The 24,638-nt window shown below is 43.2% G+C and overlaps 1 protein-coding gene across 1 annotated transcript; it reads right to left on the bottom strand.

Annotated features, from left to right (window-relative positions):
* Nucleotides 1–695: 695 nt before the first annotated feature.
* lrrn3b (leucine rich repeat neuronal 3b) lies at nt 696–15,098 on the bottom strand. Its single transcript, XM_058078060.2, has 2 exons — nt 14,851–15,098; nt 696–4,268 (listed from the first exon to the last, which is right to left on the bottom strand). Exon 2 carries the CDS (start codon nt 3,894–3,896, stop codon nt 1,767–1,769), a length of 2,130 nt encoding a protein of 709 aa, XP_057934043.2. The 5' UTR covers nt 3,897–4,268; nt 14,851–15,098; the 3' UTR covers nt 696–1,766.
* Nucleotides 15,099–24,638: the final 9,540 nt, after the last annotated feature.

The raw sequence follows: 24,638 nt of genomic DNA, 5'->3' as shown, positions 1-24,638 counted from the left end.
ATTCCAACAAATGAAAGAAAAGTCGGTATCACATGATGTTGATGTGGCCCATTGACTATTCTGTTTGATATACCGGTGCATGTAGACAAGAGATTGTAATATTCCTTTCCATGGATACCATTGTTTTCGGAAAAGTCATTCGGAAAGATTCCATTCAGAAAGAGGAAAAACTCCTCATGTAAACGTGGCTATTGTGTCGTCCAAGTTTTGAATTTTATATGTGAAAATAAGACAGTAAAGAACTGATATTGCATATTCAAAGAAGAGAGTTTTGGGCCATGATTGAAAGAACGCGATCGTGGTTATAAGCAGCAGAGATGAGTTTCCTCTGTCGCATGCCTGGACTCACCCAAAGAGATTGGGTGCGGATCTCAGTCATCAACGAGGGGCTAAGAGTAGAGATCTCCTTCACTTCGAGAGAAGCCAGCTCAGGGAGTATCTAGCTTCCCTGGTGAGGGGTTCTGGGCATGCCCAGCTGCCCCATGAACTGTACCCGGATAAGGGGAAGAAAATGGATGAATGGACTGACATCATTTAGTAGTTTGGACATCAATTTTCTAAAATGTTATTTAAATTTAAAAGAACTACCTCATGTCATTAATTAAAAAAAAAAAGTGGTAACGTCCAAAGTCAGGCTTTTTTTTGTCCAGCATGATCATAATTGAGGCAAAAAAAAAACAAGCAAGCGTTAGCAATGGTTTGTAAAAGAAACAATGACATTTATTTTTTTTCTCAGCACTCCCTTAGTCTGTTGTGCCCATAGATCACATATAGAACAGTTAGAATATAAAAATGGCTTTTTAACTTTTACACCCAAAGCAACAACGAAATATCTTTAAAATATGTTTGCTAAAAATACTGACAGGGTATTCTTCACACGTCGTACTGGAGATGTACTGCTTTGCTTCTGCAATGAGTATGTAGTCTTTCTCTTCTTATTTTGCTGCGGCTCTCATAGTCGTCCCGGTTCCTTTTTTTGTTCGTCCTCATGTAGTTCATTTTAGGCACTTACCAGGGCATACCAAACTACCGCCACAAAACAACAACCGACCCAACTCGCTGTACGACACACATTTCTTCCCTTGATAGCCATTTTGTAGCTGAAAGTCATTAAGCTTACACTGTAATCGAACGTGTTCATGTAAAGCCAATTCAAAGTGTTCAGATACAGAGGATTTGCGGTAACATATTAGAATATATAACAATATTTCCATGAAAAAAATCAAGAATCTGGTTTAAATAGAAAAAGAGGGGAAGGGGGGGTATGTTTCATCAAAAGGCTTTACACCATAGTTCACTGTTATTCGTCTAGTCTACTATATCGCCCTCCCCAGTATAGACAGGTGTTATTAGTGTATCTCTAACTCGTCTATGGATGTTCGACAAAGCACAGACGGTATTGCTCGGGACCACACGGACATTTCCACAACTCTGGACAAATTTAACAGTCAGTTACAAGAGAGCCCACCCTCCTCCAGTGTCATCATCATCGTCATCACTTTTCTTCCACCATCTGTGTTTCTGCGCTTAAATAATGTCTTGTGGCAGTCAATGCCCCATCTGGTTGATGCGGATGCTTTGATGCTTTGCTGCGTCTTACAGTTCCAAAGCAAACCCCTTCAGTTGGGGTCGAAGCTGGGAGAGCAGAACTGTTCCATCCCAGTCCACATCAATAGCGTCCGAGCTGGGGGATCAGCGATGTCGCCGAATGTTGTCCACCCCTGCCCCCCCTCCCTCCACCCCCAAAGTCACGTCCAATCATCTCCTTAAAAGGCGTCGTCAGACACATGTATGACTGTGGCTTTCACTTCCACTCCGCTTGGCAGCGCCCTACCTGAAAACCACAGCCTGGCAAAAAAAGGAGCGTGTCCAGCAGCGGCTTCCGCTGGTGACAGCAAAGCTTTGGAGTCGCATTTCCTTAAATCCCCATTAAGTTGGTGGATCCTCAGAGATGCATAAATAAGCAGACAGCCCACTGAAATCCCAGCCAGGAGCACACCAAAGGCCGTGATTAGCGCCGTGTCCCATTTTTCCGTGTCCTTGGCCGTAAGATCTAATCCCTTGGTGGTGACGCTGACGCATTTGGTGTCGTGCTTGTAGTGGATGCTGCGGACGTCCACGCACACTTTGTACTGAGTAGCGGGGCTGAGTCGGGTGAGGTTGTAGATTTGCACGTCTGAGGGAACCCTGGTGGAAAATGAGGCGGCGGGATGGTTAGCGGCGGAGAGCGTGTACCACTTGATGTTGGGAGCCAGAGTGCCCGGGCTGGCCTTCCAGGAAATCAAGATGGAGTTTGTCTCTACTGTGTTGATCTTGACACTTAGAGAACCATTTGCAGCTTGGGGGAAATATCCATTCACCTCCACTGACACTGACTTCAGATCAGCGCCAACTAGGTTGTGGGCCACGCACGTGTAAGGACCCGCTTCTTTTTCCGTGATGTCATAGATGTCAAAAGTCCCCTCTGGATGCATGTAGAACTTATCGGACACGGTGTTGGGGAGAACTTTACCCCCGGACGGAGTGATCCAGTAGATGTCCGGCTCCGGTTCAGCAAAAGCTCGGCAATGGAGCGACACCGAGCTCCCGCTGTGCACTTTAATATGCCCGGGCATGCTTTCCGGAGATATGAGCGGCAGACAAATCTCCATCATCTCCCTGAAGTGCACCTGTCGGACATGCTGGCCCTCGTACTCCGGAGGCTCGACACAGTACAACGAGTCGGGCTCCATGAAGCGAATGTTGGTCTTGTTCATGTTCATCCAGCGTACCACGCAGTCGCAGCGGATGGGGTTGCTGTGCATACTAACCTCTCGGAGATTCGGGAGCGATTCCACGGTTATTCTGTGTAGGGCACTGAGAGCATTGCCGTTTAGCATTAGTGTCTCCAGCCGGGGCAACTTGTAAAACGCGTTAGGATGAATATAGGACAGTTTGGGGTTGTTGGTGGCTTCTATTTTGGTCAGCTCAGGCAGATTATTCAGTGCAAAGCTGTCAATGGAAACAAGCTCCGGCATGCTATTAATCCCTAGCTCTTTTAAATGAAGCATGTCCACAAAATCCCCTCGCTGTATCCTTGCTATTGGGTTTTTATTTAGATCCAAAAACTTCAGGTTTTTTGCGTTTCTCAGGGCGGAATGTGGCACCTCGGGGAAGGTGTTGTCATAAAAAGAAATGCTCTCCAAGTTATCCAGGCCGGCCAAAGCTTTGTCAGGGAGCTGAGACAAGTTCATTCTGGTGAGAACGAGACTGCGCAGGCTGCTGAGAGGTTTGAAGTTCATCTCGTCGATGGACAGCACCGGGTTCTCCCCGATCATCAGAATCTCCAGATTCGGCATGGGGTCGAACCACTCTCTGCGGATGCTTTGCAGCTTGTTTGAGTTGAGGTGGAGGCGTAGGAGCTTGCCGAGACCCTGGAAAGCCAGTTGGGAAATGGAGGAGATTAGGTTGTGATTGAGATAGAGCTCTTGAAGATTAGCCAGCTCCGCCAGACAGCGGTCAGGCAGCTCTTGTATTCGGTTCTCCTCCATGTGTAGGGACAGCAGCCGAGGCAGAGTCCCTAGATGGATTTCGCTCATGGATGAGACGTTGTTTTGCGATAGATCAATCTCTGTGATGTTGGCCAGGTAATCCAAGGGTCTGTCAATTTTGGCAACATTGTTTGTCTGCAGCAGCAGTACTTGCGTGCCCGCGGGTAGTTTCTCCGGCATGTTAAATAGTCCCAAATCATTACAGTCAACAGTGTGTGCTTCCATGTATACGGAAATGGGAGAAAACCAGGGTCTAATCTCACATACGCAGAGTTTTGGGCAGTCTGGCCTTTTGTCAGTGGCCACAACAAAAGAGGCCACGGCCAAGCTGACAAAGAGACGATCCACAAATGACACGTCCTTCATATTGGTCTCCAGTCGGAAATTGGTCCTCGTAAATTATGTATTCTGGGCTGTTCACGGATGATGAATAATTTGTTGCATCTGCCGAGGCGAATGACTCACCACCTCTGCCACCACCTCCACCATCCACTGCGGCAGGGCTCCCAACTCCCGAGAGTTTCTCCTTGTTTTTTTTTTTCTTGTTGTCTTGCCGTGCAATTGCCCTTGGAGGCAATGACTAATCACTCAAAGTCAGGGTGCGGGGCCAAAGCTGCAGTCAGGTAGACCGGAGGAAGCCGGATGTATGCTAAGCACACTTCTCGGCGTCCATTTAAAAGCTCTCTTCGCCGACTGACGCTCCTAACTGCCGGTGTCCGCAGCCCAGTCCATTCCAACCTACAAACGACAAACAAGACATGAATCAGGGTGGCTATGGTGTCAAGTCTGAAAGAAAGATCTGGACGTATTGACATTTATTATCGGAACTGTGATATATGTTGACATTTATACATACTGGCTTTAATACAGAGCCATACTATTAAAAATGCTTGACCTTCTTCTCTTTCAAAATGACATTTGTTCTTTTATTGGTCAAAACCAAAGCTTTATTAAGATTCCTCAATGGCGCGTACCCTTGAGCTGAAGTGTTAGCCGTATGGCAAGCTGCTAGGGAACACTGGAAGATGTTCGTCACCATAGCAACAAGTCTACAGGCAGCCAGACACATTGCAAACTTCACCCAGGTGCTTGGCTTTTTTTTTTTTTTTTGATGACACAAACGGCAACAATGGAAATTATGTGATGTGTAATTTAATTCATTTGGCCGCTAATTGCATTGTAAAATGAATCACGGTGATGATTTTCATTTTTGACATGAGGGAGATGGCATACATTAAACGCACACAAGCCTGAATATATGATTACTGTTATTCTTATTATCACGTATTGTGAACATATATCTACTGTATATACATTGACCTCTGCCTGTGCGGCTTTACGACATTTTTAATGCCTCTTAATGAAGAGACTTCTTTTGATGGTGCTGATGATATTTTTGGTGAGAGTGGCGAAGAGAAAAAAAAGGATGAAGTGTGACGACGGCTGCAAAGCGAGAACAAGAAAAGAGAAATGGTTTCATTTCATCACGGTCGGCGTTTCCACCTCAGTGGCCACAAGGGAGAGGCCGGGGGAATAAAATACAATGGAAAAATATAAATAAATAGTCAGCGAACGCCGCAGAAAACGTCGCCGTTTGCTCTGCTGGAAAAGCCAAGCCAGAGGTTCATTTCTCAACCTTTGCTCCAGCCTTGAGTGGAGACTGGGTGTGTGAGATGGGAACGCGGGGCAGGTGGAAGGGCTTGGAGTGTTTTTCTAACGCAAACTGGCACTTTAATAAGCTGCAACACCCAGAGTGTTCTGATAAAACAGACTTAGCTTCGCTTCCAATGCACTTGCGCTTCACTGTGGATCACTCCGGCTACTGGGAGCGACGCCCTGCTTTCAGAAAGCCAATCATTAGCCTTTTTTTTTTTTGGTTTAACACTATAGTGCCAGCATTGATTAAATGTAGGACGGGATTAGGGGGGCTTAACTGAACAATTTACAAGATGGTGTGTCTCGCAAACACAATTCCTTGGCAATAAATGTATCTGGTCATTGACTAAATGCTTGTATCTGATAGCTAATATCAGAATGCGTGTTACTCCTAAATGTACCACAGGGAACAGACAACTAATGTGCTTTAAATCAGTGTTCCAATCCTTTTTGAGCATCGCTTCTGCCAAACCTCTGTGGGACTGGTAAATAAAAAGAAGACATGATGCGATTTATAAAACAAACAAGCAAAATGTCAAAGAAAAACACTGAACAAAAGACACAAATCGGATACTGACTCATCATCGGAGCAAAAGAATAAGACAATAGCGTGGTTTGATGTGTGTGAGTCCGAGTTTTGGTTAGTGGTCAGCAGTAACCCCTTCGCCGCAGTAAAAAAACTAATTTCCCACAAAGCACTGCTCACTGCAGAGTTAGAATGTGGATCCGAGCCAAAGAAGAGCAGCCTGTCATCCAATCGGCGATGTGTTGATCTCTGCAACCCCCGAGACAGTAGAGAGGAGCGCAGAGAAGCCAATGTTGCCTTTTAAAGCAAGAAAATTGTTTGGCGTTCACACTGGCTTTTGGCTGCCGTTGGACAAATGTGCTAATATTGTTGGGGCAAATATAATTCCGAGATCGATGCTTGCAATCTGTGCCAGGTACGCCTGAGAATTGCATAATCAACAGCTGGCAATGTACGGCCAAATGACTTGAAAGTGTACTAACGCATAGATATTTGCTCAGGGAAGGCTTAGCGGTCGGGGTACGGTGCTCACTCATGGAGGTAAGGTGAGTTCCCAGGTAACTGGCCATAGTCATACGTTCACGCCATAAACTAATACAGTACAGCCCAGCATTTGGCTAGCAGACGTCATGGCTTGCAATAGTGCCGATGAGAAGCAGAGCTTGCAAACGATCTTTCATTATATTGTTGCTCCTATATGGGAGCAATTGGCCTTCCCAATGAAATACGGACCAATAAGCAATGTCTAAAACAGTAGATACAATCGTGGAATTTGTCGTTTAAGGAGTTGAAAAATGAAGCAGCTGCCGAGTGGTTAGCAAGCAGGCCACACAGCTAGGAGACCAGGGTTAGATTCCACTCTCGGCCATTTCTGTGTGGACTTTGTTCTTCCCGTGCATGTGTGGGTTTTCTGCGGGTATTCCGGTTTCCTCCCACATTCCAAAAACATGCTAGGTTAATTGGCGACTTCAAATTGTCCATAGGTATGAATGTGAGTGTGAATGGTTGTTTGTCTATATGTGCCCTGTGATTGGCTGGCCACCAGTCCAGCGTGTACCCTGCCTCTCAGCCAAAGACAGCTGGGATAGGCTCCAGCACCCCCGAGAATGAATAAGTTATAGTGTACATAAGATATCTTAAATGTCAAAATACAAAAATAAAGTGAAACCTCAGTTAGCGTCCGCCCCGGTTTGCATGTTTTTTGTTTACCGTTGAAAAATGAAGCAGCTGCCGAGTGGTTAGCAAGCAGGCCACACAGCTAGGAGACCCGAGTTGGATTCCACCCTCAGCCATCTCTGTGTGGAGTTTGCATGTTCTCCCTGTGCATGTGTGGGTTTTCTGCGGGTAGGCTCCAGCACCCCCGCGAATGAATAAGTTATAGTGTACATAAGGTATCTTAAATGTCAAAATACAAAAATAAAGTGAAACCTCAGTTAGCGTCTGCCCCGGTTTGCATGTTTTTTGGTTACCGTTGAAAATTTAAGCCACAGTTTTGTCTCTGTTTGCTTGCATTCTGCTCTTAGCGTACAATATAGCGCAACTCGTCATGTTATTATCCTGTCCAAATATGTTCATGTATTCTTCATCACAAACCATCCTTCCTTCTTAACAACCAATTAGCTATTACTATTACTGTTATTGACACTCCTAAATGTTAACACAAACTATTTAGTGTTAACTGTGTTTTTAAAAACAATTCTCTTTCAATGACAAATGAAAGAGATAAATAAATGTAAATTGAAGGTTACCTTTGCCCTCACTGAAGTCGTGACTGTTTCCAAAGACACGATGTGGCAGCAAGATCAACCACCACCTTTCTGTTATCCCATGAGTTATTTCTTGAATTCAGCAGTGCCTTGTAACTTTCTTCGGCTTTCTTTGGGGTTACTGAGGTGAGAAACACTACTGAATACAAGAAATAACAGGAATATGTTGGGCGGTTGTTGATCTTGCTGCCAAATCATGTCTTTGGGAACAGTCACGTTAAGAATCATGTCTTCAGTGACGATAAAAGTAGCCGTTAATGTTCAGTAATCTTTTTCATTCATCATTGATATACATTTATATGAATTTCTGCATTTACAACTATGAAAATGTGTTTTGTCTAAATGGATATACATTATTTCTTAAGGGAAAAGTGGATTTGGTTAATGTGCCTTTCGATGAGAGTCGGACATTCTGGAAGGAATTCATGACACTAACCAAGGTTCCACTGTGTAGCTTATTTAGTCAATAGACCGGACTAACGCAAATGACTCCTTCACAAGGGATACACATTTCCAACATGTAAAACAGGTCTCCTTGTTATATGCATGCACAATAGTGCAATACTGCAATATTTAACAATAGACCAGAATTGGTAGACTGACTATTAATGCTGCACTTCAGCAAATAACTCTTCAAACTGTTACTGTTGCACTTTCACAATAGGAACCATTATTTATTATAAAGTCATGGAAAAAATATATATTTCTTCAGTTTCTTGTTCATTTTAATTCCTGGTACAACTAGTACAACTGGTACATTTATTTGGAATAATATGATTACAACAAAAAATAGGTTTTTTTGGCAGTGCAATGTTATAGCTCGTGTTAGGAACGGCGCTAGCCAGTGTGTGGACCCCGACGCAGACAAGACATGATCTGAAAGTAACCAAAATATTTAATAATACAAAAGGTGTCCTCACCAGGAGGTAAAAAGTGAACAACAAAATACAAGGTCAGAGTCCAAAAGGCAACGAACAAAACACACTGCCAGCAAAGGCCAGACAGGAGAAAATACAAAATGCAGGAGCAAAAAAAAAAGCATGAAACACAGAAACCAAGACGCTACAGGAGTAACCAAAGCGGTAAAATAACTCACACTTTACACACGGTTAAAAGCCAGAAAGAGTTGTACAGGACGAGGACAGGTGATGCTTGAGATACAATCTGGCAACTGCTGAGTCCTGCCGCCATGTTGAGAAGTGCCAGGTGAATAATTGGCAGCATCGATTTACTCTAATAAAGTATCAATATCAATTCATAAATGACCAAAGAGCATGTGTTAATTTCTTTGAAGTAACTTGCCATGTACCGTACCAGCTATTGGACAGCTGATCCATTCATGCCACATGACTACTGACCACAGGGGTTGTTAGATTTTCTTAGTTTGTTCATCTGAAGCCTGTTATTGGTGGTTAGCACGCAGGCCTCACAGCTAGGGAGACCCGCGTTCAATTCCAATTGGCGACTCCAAATTGTCCATAGTTATGAATGTGAGTGTGAATGGTTGTTTGTCTATATGTGCCCTGTGATTGGCTGGCCACCAGTCCAGTGTGTACCCCGCCTTTCGCCCGAAGACAGCTGGGATAGGCTCCAGCACCCCCGCCACCTTCGTGAGAATAAGTGGTAGAAAATGAATGAATTAATACAGTATCAGAAAAGAGGCAAACATTTCTCACATTTGAGAGGCTAAAATCAGAGGGTATTTACATTTGGATTATCGATTAATCATGGATTAACTGTTGCAGTTCAAGCACAAATCACATACTACTCTATTTTTTACACTGTAAATTATTATTGTACACATAAATACTTCATCATAAACATCAGATATTTGATTGATTTCAGAATTTTAACCTTTATGATCAGGATTGAAGTTGATTAAAATTAAAATTAATCAAAATTAAAATTAGATTTTTAAAGATGACCGTAACCGTAGCAACTAATATCTTATGACAAATCTGCATTGAAGTTGTTAAATGGCTCGTATTTGGCCTGTGTTTTATTGGGCCCCCTAAAGACCTGCCCATCACCACCCCTAGTGGCGGCCATTTTTAAAAATGTTTTATATGGGAACCTTGTGCAATTTGTAGCTCATTTCCAGTCACGTTTGCCCTGCTGCCTAATAATGATATACCGGAATTTGGATGAGTTTTCCACACAGTTCACGCGCTGTCAAGGTGAAAAGCTTTTTCATTCAGTTCTTGGCAGCGCCTCACGCTTACTTTCCCACTGGGTCCACCTCCATTACGCTCACATGCTCTTCCGGACAGTAATGGTACAAATACACTTTGATTGGAGACCAGTGAGATATGACCACTTTAAATTAACGAGTGTGCACACCAAGGGGCCCAAAGAGTCGGTTGGTGCTAATTCAAGCTCGGCCGCCTGACTCAAGTCGGCCATGTTGCCCCGACGGCCCAGGCAGAACTGTTTGTTTTATGCTGTTTATTGAGAAGAGGTATAAATCTTCCCTCTGGCTTCATGGAGCTTGGATGGGATTTAGTGGAGCAAGGACATAAAGATGATTGCTTTGCCGCAGGTTGGGTATTCATCAGTGCCCCGTGTGGTTACAGGGTGACCTAGAGTTCCTGTAAAAAATAAAATTACTTCTTATACAAAAGTACGCTATAGGTGTGGGCGACGGTGCGCGTTTGAGGGGAATTTGTCAGCGATAGAAAAGGTTTTGGTGGTGAGCATATTGGCCCAGGGGGAGGTGATTACAAGGGCTGGACGGTTTAAGCGGTGTGTAACAAGGCGCTGTTGCATCTGCTGAGTGGTTTTAAAACTGGGTGGAAGACATAAAGGTCAGATGTATGTGGAAAATGGGGCACGGTCAAATTGCCTCCTTTTAAACAGAGGAGTCACGGTTTCCTAGAACGTCTTAGAAGCTCTTGCGTTTCCTTGTTCGGAAGTTTGCACAGCCATTAGAATCATTTTTATCACTGCTCTTCAAGGCCCTTTTGTGACCCTGCCTTCTTATGTTCCCTATTAGTGCCCATTCAAGCAGTAAGGGCACTGTCAATAGCTAAGACAGAAATAGACATTTTGTCCATCCTCCTTGTCTTGTCGCTTTACAAAGCAGCATAGAAAATGGACGGATGTAGAACTTGACTTGTGGGCTGCATCGAGTTAGCAAAATTGGCCGGGGGAGTCGACAATGTATTTGATACACACTATTTTACGTGTGTAATACTAACAGTCCATCTGGAATTCATTCATTCATTCATTTTCTACCGCTTATCCTCACAAGAGAGGCGGGGTACACCCTGGACTGGTGGCCAGCCAATCACAGGGCACATATAGACAAACAACCATTCACACTCACATTCATACCTATGGACAATTTGGAGTCCAATTAACCTAGCATGTTTTTGAAATGTGGGAGGAAACAGGAGAAAACCCACGCATGCATGAGGGAGAACATGCAAACTCCACACAGAGATGGCCGAGGGTGGAATTGAACTCGGGTCTCCTCGCTATGAGGCGTGCGCTCGCTAACCACTTTTATCTGTAAAAGTGTCATAGTATCTTAAACAGACTGCATCAAATAATGAAATAAACAATCATACCATCATAATAAAACTGGGGAGGCCAGATTCAAACTCTTGGTGTGCCCCCCCGCCCAGGTCGTATTTTGGCACCCTTGATGTAGAAGGTGGTGGTGAAATTAATGTCTCTTTGACTGCAGACCAGCTTCTTGGAAAGTACGGCAAATGTAACCCACCTGAGTTTTGCAACATTTTCAAGCGCATGTCGAGGTAGACAAATCTGCACGTAAAGGAGACTTTCGGTTAAGTAAATACCAAATACAAATTTATGAGCTTTTATTAACCTCAAAGCCCAATCTTTTTTTTTTTTGCGTGAGAGGCACAAAAAGGTGAATACGTAACTGCACGGTAAAAGACAAAAGACACTGTTAGAATTTGTCAACCCCATCAAAATGGCCAATACTGAAGGGGTTGTCTTCGAAAAAAGGGGGGTTTATTGCAGCTTAAGGGTACACATGAAACACTACTCAGGGCTATACCTCTCTTGACTGTTGCAGGGTTGTTTTTTTGCACATACCAAGCTTCTCTCAAGTGCATTTACTGTAAATAGACGCCACATTGTGTAGCGGGAGGCGTGGATGAAGAGGTAGAAGAGGTCATCTAGTGATTGCTAGTAAGATGTCCCCGAGATGTGCCCTTGAAGAAAACACTTGTGCTTAAAACGCAGCAGTGTATATATGGGACATTACGTGACAGCCTCCGCCATCGCTGTGAATGTATGAATATGAATTTGCTGTAAAGTGCTTTCCGCCATCGGTAATCTTGTTATGAATGCAGTCCATTTTAATTTCAGCCAGACACTTTTCTGATGTGTCAGAAATGTTTGCATATATATGCATAGTGATGTTTTTATTCAATTCCATTCAAATGTTGTGATAACATGGCGAATTGTGGCGCGGTTCGAGTACTCATGTTCCCGCAGTGCGCCCTGATGGATGTTGGGAGTGCACATGTAGTGGCATGTAACACTGGCTTGACACCACCAAGCCACTTCCAATACTGTGGTTAAGCCCCTCAGTGGGTGGGTACCACTGCAAGGCTTTACTGTCACTCCCTCTGCCCTTCACCTCATTGATTTACTATTATACTTTCTCCAAGGTAAGGAGGAAGTCCATTAAAGAAAACCTTCTATGCAGCATGTATGCATAATGAAGCAAACCGTATACAATGTGTGTGTGTGTATACCAGCTGGACCCCCCCCCCCCCCCACACACACACACACACACTTCCCCCACCCTCCTTCCTCCTCCTTACATCTGCACTTGCATTGCCATGAATCATTGGCAACTTGGTTGTTAATGTAAAATCAATGCTCCAAATTAACCACAGGACCCTTTTCTCTGGTTTTTCCAGCCCTTTTCCTGGACACGACTTGCCCTTGGGCTTAATGTGGGTGAGCACACATGCAACGCGATCGACCGCCCGACGCACCATCCTGCATTAATGACTGTGCACACAGACGAGGAACATTGAAGATGCATGAATTTGCAGACCTGAAATAGCTGACGGTGTCCTCGCTGGCCTGTGGAAAAACAAACGGTGAAAGAGCACCACTAGGTCCCCTTCTTAATTCACACGCTGCTGCATCTATTAGAATAAAACCGCACACCTGATAAGGTCAAAAGCATAGCGAACATTCCGACAATCATTTCTATGGCAGCATAAGCGCACTCGGTCTTGACAAAAAAATCTGCATAATGTCCCATGTGTTGCTGCGCCGGCCAGAATGAAAGGAGGTGGGTTGGGGGGCGGGGGGGAGGATGAGGCGCTACTGGCATATCCCTCAAAGTCAGAGCCAAATTGAATCTGCAGGTGCAAATGTGGCATGTGTGCTGCCTCAAAGATGCGCCGCCATCTATATTTGTATGAATAATATATGGAGCGGTCAAGGGGGCATGAGCCCGGAGGCGGGGAGTTCAGAATCAATCGTTACACGCCACTGAAATGCATTTATTGCAGTCTTCACCTGCTCCGTGTGGCATTTTTCACTCCTAGCTTTGTACATAGCGTGTGTGCACAGTTTTGTATCCTTTTCCGAAAACGGTGCGTGTATTCGGAGTCTGATTTTCAAACTGAACTAAATCGGATATACGTGCCGAACTGTGATTATGCCGTTACCGTTACATACACAGAAATATGCCGCCTACACGGTGATATGCGAAAGACATCTCATCATTCATTCATCGAGCTTTGCAGGAGGGCGCCGAGGGGCTATACGTAGCCGTCTGAATGCAGAACAGATGGACCACGCAGCAGGCCCTTTAGATGTCATCCTCCTCGTCTTATCGTGTCTGAATCTGCAATATGTTCCTATCATGTTCCACTGTGATATACGTCCACACTCATTACGGTTTATCGGCTTCACTTTGTGCAGGAAATGAGTGTGTTATCGATGAACACGAGATTGCTTCAGCGCTGTTGGATGCAAAAGTTCAAATGTCATTGTGACCTTTTGATATGCACTCACAAAAGACATTCTTTGTTTCCTTCTTTTTTGGGGAAAAATGGATTTTATTCCATATGTCAGCTATATATAGGCTATTATTCCATTTCAATGTGTATTTCAATGGAAGAAGATGTTATCACAGAGCCCCCGTATCCATATTGGGAATATCTTTACATGCATTTTGCCATCCTGCGGCATCTCGTTACCACGTCCGGAGATTAGTTTTTGTTTGGCAAGCACCCGCCTTCGCCCACACCTTGCAGGGACCTGCTGCCCTCTACCTACAGATGAATTCATAATACAGAACACCCACACTTTGTCGATCCCCAAGCCTCCACAAGGCCACTGCAATATCTTTTCACACACACACACACACACACACAATAGAGATCAATAGGCAATTCCCTGGGCCACTCACGTTAAGCATATGACTTGTTGTGGACGTGTAATATCGATTTGTTTTGAGCAAATGTGCCCAAAATAATGAAGGCGGCTATTAGTGCTATACCTCATAGTCATAAACTCCTTGTAGAACTTTACCTTGCACTGCCCTAGAGGGTCATTTTGTGTGTTTTTTTTTCTTCTCAGCACCAAATATGTTGGCTTGGTTCATTCCTGGCCCCAAATGTGTTCTATTCATCCTGAGCTCCATGAAGGACTTACATTATGGATTAAGAGATGGGCCTCTAAATAACATCCTATTGGTTTGGAGATGAGTGAGCATAGCTCTCTCTCTATCTCGCCCCACATGCCTGGTGTGTGGGTGTGCACCAACATGCAAGTGATGATGCTGAGGGAGGCTCCAAGATGCCTCACGGTGGCTGCTTTAATTACGCCTTCATGGGCAACTAAGACAAATCTGTTCAGCTTTGCATGGGAAAGGGGGGGAAACACCAAACAAAAGGCTGAGAAAATGGCAACAGGAAGCAGAGAGAAGAGGGAAGGAGGAAGAGGTGCTGGTGGTGGAGGAGGGGGAGAAGGGGGGGCTGACCACCATTCTGTGGATTTCTTGGAGACGTGTCTGGAGTGCGCACAGCCAGGGACGTGCAGCTAAGTGCGCGTCGCCTCACTTCCACACTTTGCGCCAATCCAACATGCCATGTGAACATGTGAGCGTCATACAACGAAATACATGCAGAAGAAAAAAAAACAATAGTCATCCTCTTCCTCCTTGTTGCTATTATTATTAATCATATTAGCAGATATGTTAACCTAATAATAGGTAAAAATGGCTGAAGGTGCTGAGAAAACATGAATCATCCATGTCATGCAGCCTTTTTTTAAAGTCAACTTGCGCGGAGCGTTGCGCAGTTCAGCCCTTGAACAACACAAGGCGCACCGACGTGCACTATTCTGCTTGATATGCGTATCAACTTACCACATTTAACATTGCAGCCCTCGAAGCAGCGACTAATATTCCCTGTCAAGTGCGCCGCTCTAGTCAGTGAACAACGTGCCGTCCTTCTTAGTCAGATCTCCTTTTCGCCACCAAACGTGAGGAAAAGATGTGAAAAAAGTCCACATTCACTCAGAGATTCACGCGTGTCCTTCCCTGACGGAGGTAGCATCCCTGTCGCCTCGTCGACAGTGTCAGGATGACCGCGTCGACGCGCCGCCCGCCGCCTCCTCACCAGTCATTAATATTACCAGAAGCCCCGCCTTTGTAAATGTCAGCCAATGGCTTCGCAGAACATGGCTGCATCCTTTCTCTTATTGGGTGCAAGGAGCTGTCAGTCATGTGCATAGAAACTAGCTCTCTGTTAGCTGCAAAAAGTCTTCCGAGAATGTTTAGTGGCTTGAATTTAGGATAAAGAAGATTAAGCGTGCTTAATTGTACGCAAATGAGGCAAGTAAAATATCACACTCAAGTCAAATTTGCTACTATGCTGACAATTTGATGAAAGTACAAACTTTTCAAGGGCCACATAAGGTAAAATCAAAGGATAGTAGCAACTTTCATATTTTAATTTGTTCACCAAACCGTGTTAATATGCTCACAAGTTATTTAACAGCCTGCATCTGCTTTGTGTTGTAGGTGACGAGCGATGGCGGAGCCAGACATTTTTCATTGGAGCGGCTAAGATAAGACCACAGTGGTACGCAGATACCTGACATTCATATTTATTGATTCATTCTTATATTATTATTTATTGTTATTTGAATATTTCTTATGATTATAACATTTTTAACACACATACCTTTTTTTTGGAGGGGAGAGGGGTGACAACTGTGGTCTTTTGGAGCAATTCATAGCTGAGCTGACATGTTTTCAATCCATATTTTCTGGATTCTGCTTATGATCATGACGGCCAAAACCACATAGGGCATAAAACGAAAGTATACGCCGATTGGCACTCACACTGAACAGATTTGTTAGCAGAATCACGCTTCAGCGGCAACACAAAATAGGTAGCTCACTTCTGCTTCCTCACTTAAAATTGTGTGCTGCAGTGAAACGCGTCCAAGTGGAAACGACAATTAGGCTGAAATACCGCGTTTGTCAAAAAATTGTCCTGCAGCTGTCGCGGTTGCTACTATGGTGGCCGGCGAGTTGCTCGATACTCCCCACATCCCCTCACTGCCACTGCCATTTTTTTTTGCTGCTGTTTTTCAATTTTACTAATATTTCAACTTCCTTCTTGTATTTTTTTGTCACAACGTTTTGTCACTTTATCCATTCATCCATTCAATTTGGGTATATGGGGATATGCTGGAGCCTATTCCAGCTGTTTTTGGATTTCTTGTCACTTTATTCCCACAATGGTTTTACTTAATTTTCATAATATCAACTTTTTCTCAACCTAAGTTTCCTAAAAGGGCAATTTTGTTATTTGTTTTGTTACTAATATTGTGAAAATTATTGCAGACACTAAAATATTTTCCTCTAAATTTTTACATAATTAGTTTTACATAATTTTATATATTAATATTATGAATTTATTCCAATATTTCAAATTTTCTTGTTGTTTCTGTCAGTTTTCCTGTTTTATTGTATTTTTTAAATGTGTAGAGGTCCACATGTTGGACACCTCTTGATCTAACATAACATATGTAATCAACCTCCTCTTATAAGTTAGCATGCACATATAAAATAAGAATTCGAAAACACATACACATTTAGCAAACAGTTAGGGTTAAGAGTCATAAATACAACCAATAAAATGCCCCCCTGAAACAGAGAAATGTTTTGGTCCACCTCAAGGTAGTTGAAAATAACACCACTGAGTTGCAGCCAATCAGCCTTTGACTGATTGATGATGAGTTCATGTTTCATCGTTTGTTTACTTTCACTTTCAAAGCGGGTGGCTTCCTACCCCGAAAGTGCATACGAATGAGAAACAACATGGCAACACAATGACATGTTAACATTGCTCTACACCGTTTAAAGATGGCTACATATTGTGAAGTCTGCAGTTTTGCCAGGATTTGAAGCGGAGCATCAGTTGCGCTGCGTCATTATGCTGTGCCTGCATAGTCCGCTGATACAAGGTCACGGACTCCAGAGAGTTCATATAATTGTATTCATTAATTTCAATATCATCAATGTGCCACGATGATATCAATGGATAAGCTAGCACTAATTAGCCCGAGCAATCAACAAGAACATTGTCAAGTGGACATTTTTTGCAGTGTGCAGGAGAAGGCAGCGAGCTAGCAGGGAAGAAAATGGATATCTGTACCTATTAGCTCCACAGCTCCCCACTCAGATCCCAGGAGGCTTTCTAACACTATGTTCTACAAACTGATGATCCTGGAGGTCGGGCAGGGTTATCCGCAGCCTCTCAGCGAGAGAGACATCCCTCATCTGTCACTGCAGAGGCTTCTTCTCATCCAAAACTAGTTATAGTATGCTGGAGATGAATATGTAGATTACCATATGGTGACACACTGCATCAAGTTTCCACTATGCTTTTATTTTTAATCCATACAAACTCAAAATACGTTTGACCTCTCTGCAGAATACCCTACGTCCATACGCAGTGATGCCACCTGCAGTGTGAAACACCACAGAGTAGCACCGGGAATCATCCAGTGGTAAGCTTTCTGCTGACTTTATATGTGTTTACAAAGCCATCCTTTCTGCAAGCTTAACTACTGTCCATGATTCACTCTTATTATTGTTCACAATGTGTGGTGGGTCCACTAACAAGCTGACAGGCTAACGCATGTGTTGTTTACTGATACACATTCTATCTGTGCATAGAGTGATAAAAATAGCTAGTGCTTGCAGTATACAGACACGTACGGTATCTCACACAAAGCGTTTTATTATATCTTAGGGGATAGTACTATAGAAATAAGACTACTGTAGAGTAGTCAGTGTGCATCTTATATAGAAGTTTGAATTAATGCTTTAATAACTGGTAACGGTGTACCGCATGGTGTCCAAAATGTGTTAATATTTGTGTAAAAACATGATAGAATTAATGTTTCTCCTCAGAAACAATAAAACAATAATCATTTTCTACCACTTATCCTCACAAGGGTTGCGGGGGGTGCTGGAGCCTATGCCAGCTGTCTTCAGGCAGCCAGCCAATCACAGGGCACATACAGACAAACAACCATTCACACTCACATTCATACCTATGGACAATTTGGAGTCGCCAATTAACCTAGCATGTTTTTGGAATGTGGGAGGAAACCGGAGTACCTGGAGAAAACCCACGCATGCACGGGGAGAACATGCAAACTCCACACAGAGATGGCCAAGGGTGGAATCGAACCCGGGTCTCCTAGCTGTGAGGCCTGGGTGCGAACCACTCGTGCGCTGTGCAGCCAATATTACCTAATAATAAATTCATTCATTCATTCATTTTTTACCGCTTTTCCTCACGAGGGTCGTGGGGGTTGCTGAAGCCTATCCAAGCTGTCTTCTGGCGAGAGGCGGGGTACACCCTGGATTGGTGGCCAGCCAATCACAGGGCACATATAGACAAACAACCATTCACACTCACATTCATACCTATGGACAATTTGGAGTCGCCAATTAACCTAGCATGTTTTTGGAATGTGGGAGGAAACCGGAGTACATGCAAACTCCACACAGAGACTGCCGAGGGTGGAACTGAACTCGGGTCTCCTAGTTTTGAGGCCTGCGTGCGAACCACTCGACCACTGTGCAGCCAATATTACCTAATATTAAATTAATTCATTCATTTTTTTACCGCTTTTCTTCACGAGGGTTGTGGGGGTTGCTGGAGCCTATCCCAGCTGTCTTCGGGCAGGGGGGGCGAGGTACACCCTGGATTGGTGGCCAGCCAATCACAGGGCACATGTAGACAAATAACCATTCACACTCACATTCATACCTATGGACAATTTGAAGTCGCCAATTAATGAGTGAGTGAATTCTCCAACTTGAATAGTGGGAAGTGGTTGAGAAAAGCGAAAGTAGCTAGGCAGAATTTGAAATGTCAGAATTAAAAAATGAAAAAAGATTGTTAAAGTTTATAAATGCTGAGGAAAGACCCAGCAACCGTCACGTTGGGAGACGTCCAATCTCCCACCCGACCCTGGAGAATAAGCGAAAGGTGAGCGCAACAGTGGGGAGCGCCAAATGAATACCCAGTTCACTATCAATGGGAACGTTGTCATAGAAAATATGAAATGTCGGAGTTGTGTGACTTTCAGTGGATAGAGTACATTTACTACTGAAAAGTGCCATGGATGAAGTACCTAATGTATTGTAAGTCCAGTGACAGTCACACCTTGTACTTCCTCTCCATGCAGTATGAGATGTTGTCATGACATTCACATCCTATTTGAATGTGTTAATACATTGGACAGGCTATTTTTATTTTCCCTAGACAGTTTTTTTTTTTTTTTGGTCTCCAGTGACGTTGCTTGGCTCTTTTCACTCAAATCTCCAGAGGATGACAGCAGATGATGTGTTTCTACATGCACTTTGTCGTTAGATTTGAAGGTTCTTGTAATAAGAATGCGGCCCCTATCAAACGGATTATTTTTAGGTGACACCTTTTGTAGCGTTCCCCCTTCAACGTACAGCGTTTGTGTCTGTCAAAGTTAGATCTGAGCATATGTAATGTTACACTATGCAGAATAAAACATTGTTTGACATGAGCGGAACGTTTGAAGCAATGCTGCTCTTTAACCTGCAATATAGTTATGCCTCCATTGTTTAAAATACATCCAACTGGTTCTTATGTGTCATTTATGACCGGTCTTGGGCAAATTATTTAAAACGAGTTGAATTAGTAACACAATTACTCCTTCATAAATCTAATTAGTTATCAGGGAAAGTAATTATTGTCCTACTTTGAAAAAAGAGGATCAAATATGTCAAAGAAATGTGATTTACCTTTGTAGTGGTGTTATGAGATTAGTGCTGAGGACTGAGCTTGAGACTTGCAATTCTCCCCCAAAACCTTAGGGGGAGGTGTTTTTCTCAGATTGAGTAGCCACAACTCATAAATATATGAATTAATAAATCAATAGGATTAACAAATAAATAGGTTAATTGGCCACTCCAAATTGTCCTTAGGTATGAATGTGAGTGTGAATGGTTGTTTCTTTATATGTGCCCTGTGATTGGCTGGCCACCAGTCCAGGGTGTACCCCGCCTCTTGCCTGAAGACAGCTGGGATAGGCTCCAGCACCCCCGCGACCCTCGCGAGGATAAGTGATATAGAAAATGAAGGAATGAATGAATAAATATAAGGCATTCAGAAGACGCATTCAAAGATGATATGTAGTATTCTAAACTGGCCACTAGGTGTCAGTAATGTTTCTGTAAAGTTTGTCTGCTCGATTGCAGGTTTGAATTTTCTCACACAGGAACGATAATCCCTCACACTGGTTGTCGTAACCCACACCAAACTAAAACTCAACTTGATGTCCCTTCCTGTCCGTCCCCAGATCAGATCCCCATCACTGGAACACATTTACAAAAACACACATTAATCTTATTCATATCTTAAATGGCTTATTTACGCTCATTATGTTTACAATATTGGGTAATTCAAGTGTATAAGGGACTATAGGGGTGTTATTTCATGTATAGAGGGCTCTAATAATACATTTAGAATGTCATAAACAGGTTTAAGGGCTGCACGGCAGTCGTGTGGTTAGCACGCAGACCTCACAGCCAGGAAACCTGAGTTCAATCCCACCCTCGGCCATCTCTGTGTGGAGTTTGCATGTTCTCCCCGTGCATGCATGGGTTTTCTCCGGGTACTCCGGTTTCCTCCCACATTCCCAAAAACATGCTAGGTTAATTGGCCACTCCAAATTGTCCATAGGTATGAATGTGAGTGTGAATAGTCTATATGTGCCCTGTGATTGGCTGGCCACCAGTTCAGGGTGTAGACAGCTGGGATAGGCTCCAGCCCCCCCAAAGACCCTCGTGAGGATAATTGATAAATGAATGAATGAATAAACAGGTTTAATAAACTCTACACTAAAAATACTCAGAAACACACAAACAAAAAAAAGTACACAAAAGTTAATGAGGAATGAAGCAACCTAACCTTAACCACGACTCATTAGTTCCTCATTTGTTATTCTAAATCTATTAGTTCTTCATTAGTCCCTCAGCAACTATTGTAAATTTGTGCTCTAGTTATTAGTGCTAATTTGCGAACATTCATCATAGTCGTGTCTGGAACCAGTTCCGGTGTGTACCCAGTCAGCTGGGATAGGCTCCAGCATACCCCCACGACCCTAGTGAGGATAAGCGGTATAGAAAATGGATGCATGGATGTTGAAGAAGATTTTCATTTTAGGTTTTCCTCACCGACCCAATGAATGATTTATTTTTTATTGTTTAATAATGACTTTTATTACCAGGTGTCCTTGTTGCTTGGGGATTTAATTGTTTTATGGTGACTCATCAATTCATATTTCCCATGACCTTTGACAGGTGCATGATGCAGGGGCCATAAATCTTATTTTAACTAAATTCCCATTCCATTTCGCTCTGGCAGTGCTGATAGAAATCTAAAGACAATAAAAACACATGTACCTATATAGTGGAAAAATAGGGCGGCGATGGCTGATTCAGCATTCCCCCCCACACACCCACCCATAAGTTGACCGTGGAGACTTCACAGCTCATGAAGCAAGTCAAGGGTGCAGTCAACTCACCATAAAACCACTCCAATAGACTCCCCAGTCGCAGGGGAAGCCGGCATTGTTCCTGGGCAAAAACAGAAAATTGGCCCTCCATGAAAAACATGCGTTAAATTTAATGCTATAAAACATTATTTTGAGGCGGGAGGGGGTGGACGTCTCTCTGAAAAAGGCCTGAGGTGTTTACAGTGTGAATGATGTCCTCGCCCGCGCTTGTTTATTGCAGAGTTTGGGGAATATTCCGAAGGCGTTTCATGGTGACATTTTGTGATGTGTTCCACCGACGGAGAAAAGGCCAGGGAGGGCGGCACAATTTATTGACTGAATTTCACACTTATAAATGGCTCTTTTACAAGTGACATAAAGAAAATGATATGTCCTCCTGCTGAGGCTCATGCGCACATCCCCGAGTTTGTTTCCGTGCAGCAGCTGCAGTCACGGCACTTACAGTGAGTAACGCCTCGCTCAATAGACCATAACTTGGCTTCTGATGAAGATGGTGCAGAGAATTGAAGATTAAGGGGGGAGTATTTTTAGTTCCTGAAGCTTTTTCTTGATGTAGCACAGCGCTGTGTTCACCTTCACTGTCTCGGACAGCTTGCAGGAAGATCTTAAAATGAATGCTCATCTCGGTGATGAGGGGGCCGCTGTCTGTTCTAAACGATACACATGCTCTCCAAAATCACCCTCAGGCTTTTGTCTGTCCCCAAAACTGATGCAAATGAATGTGGCGCAAAATAACCTGTTTAAATAATAGCGTAAAATAGTATTTTAAATAAACCTCACAGGTCCCTGAGAAGTGTATGGACCAAAATCTTTAGCGTTAATGCTAATGAGATGTGTTTATGTATTTTGGACACTCCTCCCTTAAAGCATTTGTGCTCCTCTTCTCTCCAAAATGGAGCAAACAAGTGAAGGAGATGAACGACTGTTAGAGCATTGCTAAAAAGTCTATTTTGCCTAATAGGGCGCCTTTAAAAGTCTATAAAGGATTCTAAATTGTATGTATTTTTGTAGAATGCGGCGAGGGGAATGGCTTTCTCATCTTCATTCATTCATTTTCTACCGCTTATCCTCACGAGTGTCGCGGGGGTGCTGGAGCCTATCCCAGCTGTCTTTGGGGCGAGAGGCGGGGTACACCCTGGGCACACAGGGCACATATAGACAAACAACCATTCACACTCACATTCATACCTATGGACAATTTGGGGTCGCTAATTAACCTAGCATGTTTTTGGAATGTGGGAGGAAACTCGAGGTTGGAATCAAACTCGGATCTCCTAGCTGTGTGGCCTGTACGCTAACCACTCGGCTCGGTATATATTTTTTACTATCAACAGACAGTATTTAATCACAAACTAACATGATTTATTAATTCATATATTTTTGAGTTGTGGCTACATCGCCCTCTAAGGTTTTGGTAGAGAATTGCAAGTCTCAAGCTCAGTCCTCAGCACTAATCTCATCACACCACTACAAAGGTAAATCACATTTCTTTGACATATTTGATCCTCTTTTTTTAAGTTGCACAATAATTACTTTCCCTGATAACTAATTAGATTTATGAAGGAGTAATTTTGTTACTAATTCAACTCATTTTAAATAATTTGCCCAAGACTGGTCATAAATGACACACAAGAACCAGTTTGATGTATTTTAAACAATGCAGGCATAACTATATTGCAGGTTAAAGAGCAGCATTGCTTCAGACATTCCGCTCATGTCAAACAATGTTTTATTCTGCATAGTGTAACATTACATATGCTCAATTCTGACTTTGACAAGCGAGAGGCGGGATTGGTGGCCAGCCAATCACAGGGCACAAACAGACAAACAACCATTCACACTCACATTCATACCTATGGACAATTTGGAGTCGCCAATTAACCTAGCATGTTTTTGGAATGTGGGAGGAAACCGGAGAAAACCCACGCATGCACGGGGAGAACATGCAAACTCCACACAGAGATGGCCGAGGGTGGAATTGAACTCGGGTGTCCTAGCTGTGAGGCCTGCGTGCTAACCACTTATCCACCATGCAGCCCTTTCTCACGTTTAAGTAAAAAAAAAGTCCTGAAAAGTGGCAACATTGTTACTCATTGCAGTATAAACTCAATAAAAGGTTGGCTTCCCTCCCGCTACTGTGTTCTAACTTCAGTAACTGTGAAAGTATGATAAATTACCTCCAAGGTGAGTACACCCCTCACATCTCAGAAAGCATTTGTATTATAGTTTATCTTCTCAGGGTACAATACTGTAGATTAGATATATACTGTAAGAGTAGTCCGTGTACAGCTTGTATCTAAAAGTGCAGTAGCTGTCAATGAGTTCAGGTCAGAATAAAGTTCTTAAAGTGTGTGATGACTATGAGTTGGTAACAATTTACATGCATTTTACATGTTTATGTCTTCCCTGATAATGTTTTTTGCTTGAAGGTTCGTCCTTGACATAAAAGTTTGTTTGGCAAACCGTGTGTCAAAAAAAGTCAAAACATTTTTTTTACGGGCATATAGTCACGTTTTTTTCTGTGTGGTCCAGGAATGCAACCCTTGGATACAAGCTGTACACTGACTACTCTATAGTGCTGCCCCTTAGTGCAATGTAAGGTGTGTAGTCCTAGTACATATTGTTAAAGGGGGGTACCCACCATTCACATTTGCCTTTAAGGTGCCTCAGCTCTGATTTAAAATCTATTTGCAGCCAATGACGCCCACAACAACAGCCGTGACGTCAAACACCCGCCCTCGAGGGTGCTTTTTAAAAATAGTGTGCAGCCTCTGCGTTGGTTTAACATGAAAAAGTCACATATTTCCTGTGCATGTTAATATACTCTGTATACTAAAATAGGGAATTGTTTTTCACGTCTGATCCAATTAAACACTCAGCTCTCATCATGTTTTTTTATTTTTCATAATATTCAACATATGTCTTTTTTTAAAAAACAATATCCCCCCCGAGCCTGCAAACAGCAGGCGTTGTAATGTCTCATGCATTATTTGTTTCACGCTGCGAAAGATAAAAATCACCCGATGTAAATGTTATGAGTTTGTTAAAAATAGGCCAATTTAGCACGCATGG

This window comes from Doryrhamphus excisus, linkage group LG2 (assembly GCF_037039965.1).
Source record: "Doryrhamphus excisus strain RoL-2023G ecotype Guam linkage group LG2, RoL_Dexc_Guam_v1.1, whole genome shotgun sequence".
Lineage (NCBI taxonomy): Eukaryota > Metazoa > Chordata > Actinopteri > Syngnathiformes > Syngnathidae > Doryrhamphus > Doryrhamphus excisus.
The sequence above is the reverse complement of the archived record's forward strand: the minus strand, read 5'-3'. Positions and strand labels throughout refer to the sequence as shown.